Source organism: Rhea pennata, chromosome 5 (genome assembly GCF_028389875.1).
Source record: "Rhea pennata isolate bPtePen1 chromosome 5, bPtePen1.pri, whole genome shotgun sequence".
Lineage (NCBI taxonomy): Eukaryota > Metazoa > Chordata > Aves > Rheiformes > Rheidae > Rhea > Rhea pennata.
The window spans coordinates 39,801,720-39,815,223 of NC_084667.1; the positions used below are offsets into that span (position 1 = coordinate 39,801,720).

The 13,504-nt window shown below is 42.0% G+C and overlaps 1 protein-coding gene across 1 annotated transcript in view; it reads right to left on the reverse strand.

Annotated features, from left to right (window-relative positions):
* The window catches only part of BRSK2 (BR serine/threonine kinase 2), a 310,485-nt gene that overhangs the window by 151,231 nt on the left and 145,750 nt on the right, over nucleotides 1–13,504 (reverse strand). Inside the window, exon 2 of the mRNA XM_062576596.1 lies at nucleotides 9,440–9,534. Within this exon, the coding sequence (XP_062432580.1) occupies nucleotides 9,440–9,534 (95 nt within the window). The remainder of the gene's footprint in view (nucleotides 1–9,439; nucleotides 9,535–13,504) is intronic.

Sequence of the window (13,504 nt, forward strand, 5' to 3'; positions counted from 1 at the left end):
AGAGACAAAGTCATACGTTCAAAGCTAACATCTGGTAGAACAGGAAGTGCCCAAATACCTAAAAAACTATTGCTAGAGAAAAGGAGAGATCAACATGTTCTGTTCTAACAGCAGCCAAGCAAACCAATGGCATATTGTGTCCAACCCCATCTGACAGCTCTGGAATGAGCCTTCCCAGATTTTCCCTAAATTTGTGCCAACTATTTAATAGTATGCACTGAGGAAGACCAAGTGAGGCCTGTAGTGTGCTTAACAAATGATCAGCAAAACTTTTATGTTGGATAGAAAAATGCAAAACAAACAAAAAGAGCCTGTATTCCCTAACCGACAGCCCAATGCTGGCCCTAAGCTCACAGTCATACTATTTAAAAATCCCTTGAATGACACATTTTATTTAGGCAGGGAAACTATTATAAGCTATACTGGCCAAAGAAATGCTTCTTAACAGAAGAGTGTGCTGGCATATAAAACACCATAGAGTTGTTTCAGCAAAAGATTAGGATAAGCTTTGAACATAGTCTTTGCTCAAATGCTCTGCCTGTTAGAGACAGACTATACCCCTTAACTGGGATGGATCAGAATATTGATGTTTATGGTGTTTATAATGCATCAGAGAAGCACAGCCAAAAATATGAACCTGATTCTGGTTTCAGTCAATATACTTAAGAATTGATGTCCCACTGCTTTTAGAGCTCTTGCTGATGCAATTCTGGATCCTTTTCCAGGAAACAAAAAAGAATTAGAAGTCTTCCAGACAAGATTCTGGAATGTGAAATACAAGCCAGTATTAAATGGAATCAGAGGTCTTTTCATCTACAACCTAAAGAGCTTAAGACAAATAAATAAATAAATAAACAAACAGCAATCTAAACCATAGTTGCTGCATTACCCTTGGCCCTCAATGAAATTGCCTGCAAAGCACATGGGTTTCAGTACTGAGATCCCATCCTCCTCCTCCTCCTAAATTGCTTACAAGCTTCTGTTATGACAGTGAGCAAATACTGTCATGACAGAACCATGGAAACGGGATATAATAGTCTCTAAAAAATCAGAACATACCCTGCCACTATGCATACTCATTCCATCCCAGCATAGCAGGAAAAAACCCTATATGGTTGCTCGAGTGCTTACAGAAATGGCTCTCAAATGATTGGTCAATATAGCTTTCAGACAGCACCTGAGCTCCATTCTGAGTTTTATTTTCAGTCCAGGCAGAAACTGTGTGAGCAAATGATAAATTAGTCCATCATTGTGGCAATACTGAAAACTGAGGCAGTGATTAGCTGTGGTCATTACAGGTCAGACTATTGTTCATAAGGAGCTGTATAACTTAAAAACCTCTCATAGTTCAGGTCAGAAAATATGCCCCCTCAACCCTTTTTTGCTTCAGAATTATGAAAATAAAAAGAAACAACAACAAAAAAACTAGTAATTCCCCTTGTTTGGGCAGTAGCTTTGTCCATAAGAAGAAGCATTTCCTGTCTGTAAACGTGGTCAGAGCAAGGCTCAGCCAAAATTCATTCTTCCATGGCACCCTCTACTCTCTGCAGGCCTGGGACAGGTTTCACCCCGGGCTTCTTGAGGCTGATTAACTAACCAGAGAACAGAGCTGGCTGATGCAGGGATTCAGTCTACAAAAACTGTCAATTAAAAGAAGTTTTAACTTGAGTCAAATCAAAATCCAATGCATTTCAGTATCTCTCATCAACCTTCAGGGAGTGGAGTAAAAGAAAACAAAGGGAAGTTTTGAACACAGCACAGAGCCTGCCGCTCCAGCTTTGAAAAGAACATCTCACTAGTCCTGTGATTCCCATCTGGAGCTAACAGAGACTATGGCTCCAGGTAGCTCTATTAGCAAGAATATGCAGGCTGGGGGACCACAAGGCTTTCAGACCCCCAAGAACAAGTGGGGTTCCAGCTGGCCAAGATTCTGGAAATATTATGGGATCAGGCCAGGGGTCACAAACTCTGGAAGATTTTCAGGCTCCCCACACAACTCTACAAGACACAGCTAAGACTCCCCTGGGGCTCCCTCTGGCCTTTCAATCTGCCAGGGGAACTCCTAGATCATCTCCCTCCCAGGGAATTGAGCCTGACGAGAGCTGAGGATCCCACTGCTTTCTGTCACTCTCCTGCACAGCAACACATTATAGGTCCCATCTCTCTAGCTGGGGCGGTGTGAATGCCTGGTTTGCCCCACTGCTGTGGACTCCTGAAGCACGTCCAAAGCCCTCCTCCATCTCTGCTTCATAGGAAAGGGCTCAAAGGTCTTGGAAGTCCCTGCAGAGTGGGGGCTTTCATGTTCTCTGCTTATGGAAACAGGAAGCAGGAGATTCCTAATACCCTGCTATGAATCCAGAGAGAATTCAAAAGAAGCCTGCTCTTTGATACATTGTGAGTTCTCTGAGCTGAAACTATTTCAGAGAAAACATTTTAGTGAATCAGCATTTTTTGATAAAAGTAAGTTTTGGAAAAAAAGGAAAAGAATTCCCTGCAGCTTTAGCAGACAAGATAATCTGAAAGCAAACTATGGTCTATGTCACCCCAAACCTAAATACGGTGCAATTCCAGTGGAATCAGTTAAAGATGAACAAGAAGGGTTTTCAGAGGGTGATTATTCACAGCCGTTTCACAGGTGGATGAGGACTAGATTGCAGAGGCCATTTAGACACGTCATCTCTGGGAGCAGTTATTTGTCCATCCAGGCATTATGGACACAATCAAGTGAAATGAATGGAAAAGCATTTGTTGACTTCAACTCATTTGTGGTTGGGTTCATGAAGGACGTTTACTGCTGTAAGACCAAGGCACTGCACAAGGATTGTAGGTAGCGTGTGTCTATGTGTTTGCATGCACCAGGTTGTGGGTAGAATATATTTGGTGTAACAGAGATTTGAGCCAGACTGCTGTAACACAAGTTTTTGGAATTAAAAGCAGGTTGAAAAAATAGGTCCAATTATTTCTATTGCTTGCCCAAATGCCCCAATTGATCACACAAACTTCTGAAAGCAAAATGCACTGTGCACACTTGACAGGTTTTTCTTCTGACAGGTACATCATGTGCTCATGATTCTTGTTTAATTCCCTTCTTTAAGAATACCTCAAACTGTGCTACTTGTGGGTGCGGTGGAAAGTGGAGGTGGAGAGCGATTCTTTTCTGAAGGAAAATACAATTACCCAACTTCTTTAACTGCTCAAACAGATGACAAGTGAACAGGCTTTCAATGCTCCCCACTAGCTCTGGATTAAGACAAAACACTCTGCATTATATATTCAGTAACAGATCCCTAGTCTCAAATTCCCTACAGCAGAAGGGAGCCAGGGAAAATAAGCCCCTTTTATTTCCCCATGTTTTTCATAGAGCAAGGTACCTTTTTGTCTCTTTGAACTTAGAAGACAGACTCGCACATGAAGCTGTGCTGCGCTAAATGGGTTGCTCGCAGAATACAAACTAGGGTCACAGATGGGGGGCGAGTGTGCGTTTGTGCACTTGCATCCTTTGATGAGTGCCAATCATTCCTCCAGTTTGTTCACCACCTACGCACTGTCAAACACGCACACAGACATGCACACACTTCTAATCTGCTCTCCTCCAGTGCTAAAAGCAGACAAGCACGTGGTAATTCTTCAGCTTAAAGATAAACCAAAATGAGGATGAGGATGTGTGTTTGTAGCAAGCCTACGCAGTGAACGTGCAAGGGCTGACCCATTCAAGAGTGAACATACTCATTTGCATGCCGTAACTTGCATGTTCAGCAGCAGGCAAAAATATGACTACGAGAGTATGTGTTTTGGGGATATTTAATTTCTTTTATCATGTCATCATTTTTTCACCATGAATAGAAGGACATCTGGAATATTCTCCTCTTGCAGAAATAAGACAATCAATCAGAAGAATAATAGAAGAGTACCAGCAGGATAGCAGTGTTCCTTAATCACGGAGTCCTGGCAAGTTTGGTGAATGTTTTTAAATATTTTATTTGGGACTTCCATTTAATAAATGGAAACACTTCTCTGCTGGTTTGCTATTTTTAATATGACTAGCTCCAATACCTTGTATTTAGATGAATCTAGGATATTGGTACATATTTCACTGGTGAAATCATATGGTCTTGTTTCTTTGTTCATTTGTATCCACTGACAGGGGCATTCAGAAGGATTCAGCAGCAGCTTTACAACATTTCCAGTGCAATCAATAGTTAAACTCCTAAATACTGCAGCTGGAAGAAAAATAGGCTACTGTTGAATATATTAAAAAACATTCCAAGATGGTCAAATTCAGGTTTTGTGTCAGTGAGTATGACTTCGCTAACTTCAGGGGAACCGACCTTTTTATGATCAAAGCTGAATTTGGACCCAGTTACATTATTCAGTCCATTTCTAACTCTGTCTCAGATTTAGCTTCTCCCTGCAGTTTTCTTATTATCTGTTAATGATTTTAGTAGATCAGTAGATTAGGCCTCTACTCAGCAGCTGAGAACAGCTAGGTCAGCCAATGTCATAGTCCGAAAGTTTGTCTGAAAAAAATCAGAAAGCGAGGTATTCCAACAAGAAAGATGCTGTGCTCATGAATTCCCTTCTTTATCTTAGCTTGAGGAAGCCTAAACTTGTGCTTCAGAGATACACTGCACAGACCCCTCTCTTCATGCTCCAGGCAGAAATGAGTGACTTCTTACGGATTTCAAGTACGCAATCAGAAATTCACAGATTCACAGATTTTAAGGCCAGAGAGGCTGCTGCATTAATCTATATATAGCACAGACATATATACGTAAATATTATGTACATAGCACAGATCACAGAACCTTCTTCAATTACTTCCTGCTACAAGTGCAGTAGCAGAAGCTGAGCTAGAACCTAGGTTTTAAAAAAACACACAGCAGTTTAACGTAAAGCTTAATATTCTTCCGGGGGAAGATCTCTTCACAACCCTGGGCAGTTTGTTCCAATGAGTAACTTCACCCAGTGGTCAAATGGGCATATTATTTCTACTTTTAACCTGTCTACCTATAGTTTTCAATTACCAATTTCCAATATGCTTTTTCTCTCCAAGACTGTAATATCCTCTATTATCAAATGCCTCCTCTCCTCATCAGTATTTACAGACCACGATTAAGTCGTCTCTTAACCTTCTCTTGGATAAACTAGAAAGACTGAGTTCCTTGAGTCTCTCATAAAACATGAGTTCTGATTGTTTACTTATTCTCTCAGATCTGTTCTGAACTGTGCCCAGTTTTATAACATTTTTTCTTGAAGAACGGACACGCCAACAAAATGTGCTGCGTCTCAGCAGTTTTTGCAGCAAAACAATGACAGTTCCGGCATGAGTTTCCATATCAAAAGGGGGAAAGCCACAGAAAAAAAGGAAGAAATCACAGAATGGAGGAGAAAAGAAGAATGACAGGCGCTAAAAGAGAAAAAAAAGAACTGAAAAAAATGGAGAAGAAAGGAGAGACTCAAAGTAGGATAAGGTAGCAAAGAAAGAAGTAGCTATAGAAATATAAGCTCAGGAAAAAAAGAGGTGATGAACCATGCAAATAGCACCTAATTGCTTGTATGCTTTCACAGATTATCTTGGCCACTCCAAGAGGCCAACATACCATCCTGCTATCCATCTCTCCACCCAATTATTTCAGGCAATCAGTGATCTCTTCAGCACTGATGGCTGAATGATCCTTCCTGCTTAAGAACACAGGACACCTTTGTAGAGCTGTTTTTTGAAAGACAAACTCATTACCACAAGGCACTAAAGAAAAACACCTCTCCCTCTCCCCCCCCCCCAAAAAAAAAAAAAAAAAAAAAAAAAACAAAAACAAAAACAAAACCCATCACCCCTGTTTCAAGTGAGCTCCACAAGAGAAACGTGGAAGGGACTGTGTCCCTTCCCATCCCTCAGCTTGGAAATACCTGCCTTGCTTCGAGGCCAGCACCAGAGATGCGGTCAGAACAAACAAAAGGCGCGCACATGCGCGCGTGCACACACACAGAGCACACATATGGAGCTCTGGGCCTCAGCCATCAAGCGTGGGACATCTGTGTCTTTCTCAGGATGTCTGCATGTTCAAATAATTAGTCCAAGGCCAGCTGTCCCCTTCTCACTCTTCACCCTTTATGCGCCCACTGCTCCTACCGCCACTGCCTTTCCAAAGAATATTTTGTCTGACAGGTCACCAGAAGAGGAGCTTGCTCTTTGTTTATTCCTTGGAGCAAGGGAGTGAAAGAGGGCTGATGAGGTGCTAAAGAGGAAAGTACTCTTCTGAGTATGTCTGATGAGACTCCCCAACACTTCTAAACAAGTATTTGACATATCAGAGGAAAGATTATCTTTAACGCTGACACTTAAATTCTGAAGTCATAAACTCTAAACTCTCTTGCTGGTACTGAAAATTCATCCATCAATTACTAGCCTGCGTTTTCAGGAACTTTTACTGATTTATGGACACATTCAGCTCTTACATTCTGGGCCTGATTTCCCTCTTTCCTGAAGTGGTGATGCAGAGGTAATTCAGTGTAATTACAGAACCCTATTTCTATCTTGAGAAACTCCCTATAATCTCATTTAAGAGCCCCTTTTTTCCGATTTGCACTACAGCAAGCAAAAGGTAACTTGGGCAGTGAATCTCTGTATCAGTGGAGATTACCAACAAAGCAACTGAAAAAAACACACAAAATATTTACTAGTTGTGTGAAAACAGAAGCAAGAACAGAACCAAGACTCCTGCTCTCATCTAAGAAATTACACTGGTAGCTTTGCCCCCAAAGCCGCACTCCTAAACAGGACCGAGGTGGAACTGGCAGAGGAGCAGTGCTCCCCAGCCTATGTTTAACAAGTAAAGGCATGGCAAACTGAAAGGCTCAGCACACGCGCATTGAGCAGCTCTGTCCTTTAATAGGGCAGCAAGCGCTTGGATGCTACGTTTTTACTGCGGCGTGCGCTGCGGCGTGCCTGCCTGTGCATCATCTCCATAGCAGCAGTTCTGTTAATTGAGACCAGCTGCTTCAATTCCAAATCCTTCTCTCCAGAAATATTGATACTATTACGTTATGATTAGAAAGCACTTTACCAAATGCTTCGCAATTCTGCACCGCTCAGATGAAGAGCAGCTGCAGAAAGAAGGGACAGTTCCCTGAATGCACAAAATCAAACAAATGCTTACTGCAAAAACACTGGAGAAATGAAGGCTGCAAGAAGCGAGTCAAAAGAGAAATGGGAAGGCAGGAGAGAGCAGCTTGCTGAACGTGCCTGTGCCTGTCATTTTAGATGTCGAAAGGACTGCGAGCAGACTTCTTCCTTATGCTCTAGGATAAATGGCCAGAGCACTGCCGTTTTACAGCTTCATGCAGCAGGTGTGAGTATTTGTCAGATACAGCTTTTCTGTCCAAGGATGGATTAAAGCAAGATCCATCACTCTAGGCCTGGCTTAGGAGAATAGCTGTGGACTTGAAACATTTGGCTCCAGGGACCATTCTGCAGGGCCCACTGGCAAAGAGAGTCACTGGAACTGATAAGCCAGTGGTAAGATTTGCAGAGCAGGAATGCCACCACACTGCCATGACTTGGCTTCACCGTTGGCTGTTTCTCTGAGGCTCCTGAATCCACCCAGCAGGCTGTCAGCTGGCTGCTTGGCATTGGCCACAGTGGGATTGCTGAAAGCTGTGAGCATTTTTTCCCCTTCAGCCAGGCTAGATTAAGCTGGCTAATAGTACAGTGAATTCCAAATTCACTTACAAATCTCAAAGCCTGCTCCTGACCATCAGACACAGGGCATTCCTGAAAAGACATCTGGTTACTGAGTTTACGCAAGAACTGAGCTAACGACTTCAATTCCGTATGTTGTTCCTGAGCACAGAGTACAGAATCCTTGAAAGAGAAAATCTCACAGGAGATGATCTAGAAATGAGATTTCCAACAAAATGCACTGTTTCCTTCCAAAAGGATGTTGTATGATGTTACGGATGTGGCCTTCTTCAGCATGCAGCTGTATAAAAAGGGTTTAACAATGTTTCATTACTTAGATTTTATACTACAACTGGAGTAATGCAAAAAAAACTAAAGCAGAGAGATCAGTTTGCTATGCTAAGTGATTTGCCTCCTACTCTGAAAATCAATGAGGTAAATAAAATGTTTTATACAAAATACTAGATACTGACTGTGTCTCTCAGCTAACACAATGCTCATGTTTTTTTAAAAAATATTCCTAGCATGTTACTCTTGAAAATATTCAAAGTGTTTAACGCCTCATTCAGGTTTTACCATTTACATGCTTTGTTTGCTTTTGCTGTGTTCTGCTTATCTGCTGAATCATCCTTTAAGTTGCAGTTTTCTTGCATATTTCACTTTCTAATTTCTGAGCACTACCAGAGAACTGTTTGAATTCACAGTGCTGCAGGGGACTGAATATTTCACTGAAATTCCAGAAAGGTAAGGTTGAAAAATACTAGAATTAAATATAAACTTTAAGAATCCTTCCTTGAAAAGTGAACTTACATTGTGTGTCTAACATTCACTGACCTCATATTCCTTTAACCTCCATTTTCCTTCTGCTCCTAGTAAGGTTTCTATACTTACCCGTGCTAGAAAACAGCTGACGCACACAAGTGCACATAATAAATGACGGCAAAAGGTTATGTTATATATGCTCATACAGAAGTTAATCTCAATAAAGTGCTGTAAGTTGCATGCAGAAATATAAGCAATATTTGCTGGTCACTGCCTGGTGGAATTCTTTTGGTTGCAGTTAAATTGTCTTCTCTTCCATTAGGCTGGATTTGGCTTTTCTAGTCATCAAATGACATGAAGAAACTTTTATAGGTGTTTTTATTCATTTTTTAGTTTTCCAAGATCAGTCAATGATACTAATGTAAGGAGACACTTATCACAAGGCCAGGCATAAACCCTATACTATGAACTCTAGAGTCACTGAGATAAAATCTTTGATAGTTTCCAGTGGTTCAGCTCTGTGGATACTAAGGGAATTACAGCAGCTTAAAACAGTCATGGACCTTGGTATACCAGATCATATTGAACCCATACAGCACACAGAGCAACAGTAGGAGTATTCAAACAACAGATCTGCCAACATCACTTAAATGTCGTCCTACAGACATTTAAAACCTCAGTCTGCAATATACCACATGTATCATGCACTGCACTGCAATCCAGTGGTGAAACTCAGGAGCCCAACACACATCTGCCCCTGCAGAGAAGTAACAACTCTGAGACTGACCATCAATTTTGTTCTCAAAGCACATGCATGCTCTTGTTTAATTCCAGCTGCCCTAGCCTCCCCCATCACTGAATAACTGTTATTATGCTTCACATAATCCTAGTACTGACAGGGATGTTTGTTAAATGTAATTAAAGATATTAATTCTGCATGGAACACAAGACACAGAGCCAAGAATTTAATTTTTTTTAAATGTCCCATTAGAAAATTACCTTCATTAGCACCGACTCGCTGAGCTTCTCTCTGTTGACAATTTTTATCGCGACCTTTTGACATGTGACACAGTGAACCCCCAACTTCACAAGCCCTGCAGGAGAAATAGAGAGTGCAAAAGAAAAAGAAAGAATTAGTTAGAAATATCCACTGTTGAGATTTTTGCTATTAGTATCTTACCCAGCAGTTGGCCATCTATACGAAAATGAATTTCCACTAGTCCCTCCTGCTGCCAGAAAAAGTCTGGTGAATAATGTAGAAACTGTCGCCCGCGTTATGACCGTTTGGCTGTGAAGCTGCCAGCATGCCTGACAGTGCTGCAATTTCTACCATCAAAGCTGTATTTTTTGCCGAAACACTGTACTCCAGCTCTCACTACTCCAAGTGTGTTCTACCAGGAAGATGCAAACTTTTCCCAATTTAACTGCACTAGACCAGGAACTTCTGGCAACACATGACATCAACGAAAGCTCAGACATCAACAAAACGTGATGGCCAGATGTCTGCAGGGTAGACACGGCCACTACATTTTTTCTAGCTTTTTCCAAAGCTTTCACGTTTAAGACAAAAAGGTACTTAATATGGCTTTCCCTTACTATTTTAATTTACTCTGCTGTATAAAGCTAACACTGTTCCTCCATTATGGCATGGAGGAACATCAACATGTACAAACACAACACTACATCCTTGTTACTATTCACTATATCCTTGTTATCCGAAAACAACTTAGAGCGCAATTAAATGATTACATTTACAAAAGGATATAGCTAGCCCTATCTCCTCGAGTGTATGAGGTATTATCAGAAATATGGGACAAAACTCAAAGAATTAGTTGAAGTAAAAAGGCAAGTGACATAAGTAAAGTGTTAAAAGATCTTCTGCAAAACTTTGATCTAAATCTGCTGACTCGCACCAAAGTGCATTGAGGTAACTCCCATGCGTGAGCAAACTGTGCGTCGGAGCTAAGCGCGGTCCCCTGAGCTCTCAGCTCTAGCTCCATTTACTGAAGTTCTATCCTGGAAAATTTTACTTCATATGCCCATTCAAGTGAGATTTTTTTGCCTCAACTTTTACTCTTGCATATCCTTCACAACGCCTACTAGGCTGGCTTCCATCCCACCCCACATATAATGTGCCAAATTGCCATTTGGTTTAGTTCAGTTTTAAGTAGAGTAAAAAAATGGTGTCTCTCCAGGTCACCAGGACTTGCTGGGCTTGGCAGCCTGTTTCTGAGCATCGACGCTGCCCGGGGAGAGAGCTCGGCTCCCGGCTGCATTGCAGTTAAGAGCCCAGCTCCCTCCCCTGCCCCAAACTACAAAGCCAAACGCGCTGACTGTATCAGCCAAGTGAATACAACAGCTCTGCAGTCCACACAAACAGTGAGCATAGGACTTCACCCTCCTTCACGGCAGGATGAAACATGCAGAGCACTGCCTCACTAAAACTGACCCTGGTGAAGTGAACAAGAGCTTCGTCAGCGCCGCCAGCGATCTGCTACCGGTCTTTGCCCATCTTTTTGCTACGCAGTCAGTCACAGACTCTGAACCATTCACCTCTGGTTGTAATACCGAGAAACAAACCCCAAACTCATTTGTAGTCACATCTCTTCTACATTGTGCACTAGTTTGCTGGTGATTTCTAGTCACATAATTTCTCACTCTCACCTGGTTAAATGCTGACACACTTACTTTTAGCCATGACACAAACAAGTCACAAAAAATAAGAGACTGAGCACTGACAAATCCATTTGAAACTAGGTATAGCAAGAGCCTGTCCTCTGCCTGAAGCAGCAGAGAGCGCAGCTGGGGGAAGGTGCAGTGATGACTGGCCAATCCTCGCTCTTACGTTTGAATTGTGTTTACTCGATAAATTTACAGTATTTCCCACAGCACTGCTGCCTCGATGCTCACCCTTCCTAGCAGATGCAGCCTTACTCCTCCTTTTTCTCCCTGGCTTCGTTCTGGGCCTGGGCAATGGCTGTCGGTAGCGCGTTGTTGAAAATACGCTCAGTTTTAATCTGTGCCTCCCACTTTCTGCTTCTAACACAAGCCACAGCTTTACATCGCTCTTACAGCAAAACCACATTGCTCTGTGCATCGCTCTTAATCCCCTCCCCTTGCATTTCCAAATCTTGGCTCAGTCCTTTGTAGCCAGACTCTCAGGACACGTGACGCTGTGACACTGTGCTGTACTGCAACGTGCTGCAGAACAACTGCTCTAAGCAGCCAACGAAGGCGGCAGAGAACTGGTCTCTGCAACTGGTCCTTCAGCCTCGAAGAAAATACACGGACTTCTGGCATCCCACGCTTCACAAGCTGATTTTACATACTCTTGCTCCTAGATCTAGACGTCTGTTCCACTGCACTTGCTGAAGTTATTTTTCTGTTATCCTCATTGAAACATCCTGTCATTAGTCTTAAAAGGGTTTTGACCTTAAAACTTCTGAGACACCATCATACTGGAGAGGCAATCTTCACTGCGCCCCCTCTCCTTCTGGCCATTAACCCACCACAGAAACTTGAAAATTCAGATTAAATCATTCCACTTACTCTGATAATAAAGTTCAAGTATTAGAAGACATCATGCATCTTGTAAAATCATTCTGATACTATTATAATAATTTCATACTGAATTAATCATGTTGACTTGAAGAAGTTATTTCTGGTTTACAGTGGTGTACCAGAGAACAGAATGAGCTCTTACACATACGAGGTTCAATGTGTTTTTCCTCTTTTCCCAATTCATGTTTTAAAAATAAAAAATGCAGAAAGTTTGTACTGCTGTCTCTTTTCTGGAGATAGAGAAGGCATCTCTCTGAACAACTGAAGATAGCACTTCTCACTGTACTAAACTCACTGAATGTAGTTTTGGGGGTAAAAATAAAACAGGTCCCTCTGCCTTGACCCCTCCACCCCGAGCCATTTCCTTTTGACATTCACATGCCAGCCTAACAAAAATCCCGGCTCTTGTGAACCCATTTATAAGATAAGGCCCTCCTTCTACTAGCAGAAATTCTTCTTTGAGCTTGGGCAGGAAGGACTTGTACTTTGCCCTTCAGTTTTGTGACTCCAGTCTACCAAGTTATCACTCAGAAATGATTTACTCAGGAATACGAACTCCCGTGGGCTTCCGATGCTTCTGATGCCCTTTTACTGATATAGAGAACAGCCAACATTCAAGATCTATTATTTACCAGTCTAATGACAGACCCTTAGAGAGAATAAAAAGTGACGATGTAAGTGAACTGGTGAGTTACTATTGTAATGGAAGTGGCAGAAATGCATGTTTAGTTAGAAGCAAATGTCCGAGGTGCTGCCTACACGGTTGAGGTAGAGGCTGTGGATTTTTCAATTCTTCCCCCGTTGTACACACAGCTGTTAATGAGTATGTTGAGCCAACAGCGAACCTCCAGTACAAATGTGCCAATAAGCTATACAAGCAAATATCTAACTTATCTACACTGTGTGGTCCCCAAAGGAAAGCAAACAAGGCTGCTGCTAAGAGGAAATTTTACATTGGTTTGGCTCAAAACAAGTTTGCCAGGCAAAAATTAGAGTTTGAACCTATCAGCTGTATCAGTCACTAACTGCTAAAACATAGGCAAGTAATCTTCACGACTGTTAAACTTAACTCTGGTCTGTCCTGGCAGAAACACTGAGATGGTGTGGGAACCGAGCGCTTGCTAACTGAAGTTCCACCTAAGAACCCACCTAGCCATCATACATGCTCTCTCATCGCAAGCAGGCCTCTGATTTCTACCTGCAGGTAAATCCAGGGGCACTGACATGCTGGGGCTCTCAAATAGGCCGTTACAGCTTACGAGCTGCAAACATTGGGCTGCTTTTGATCTTAGCCACTGTACTTCCCCGGCAACAGAGCTCTGTAATTTCAGGTCAGGGAGGAAAGAAAACGAACACAGGCAAAAGCAGGGGATGTGCAAGCCAACACTGTCTTTTCATTTATAATTAAAAGCCATGAGCTGAAAACCAAGGAGAGCATATGGCCATTCTCCACAAAAAAAGAAGAAGAAAAAAAAAAAAAAAAAAAAAAAAAAGGAAGCCTAG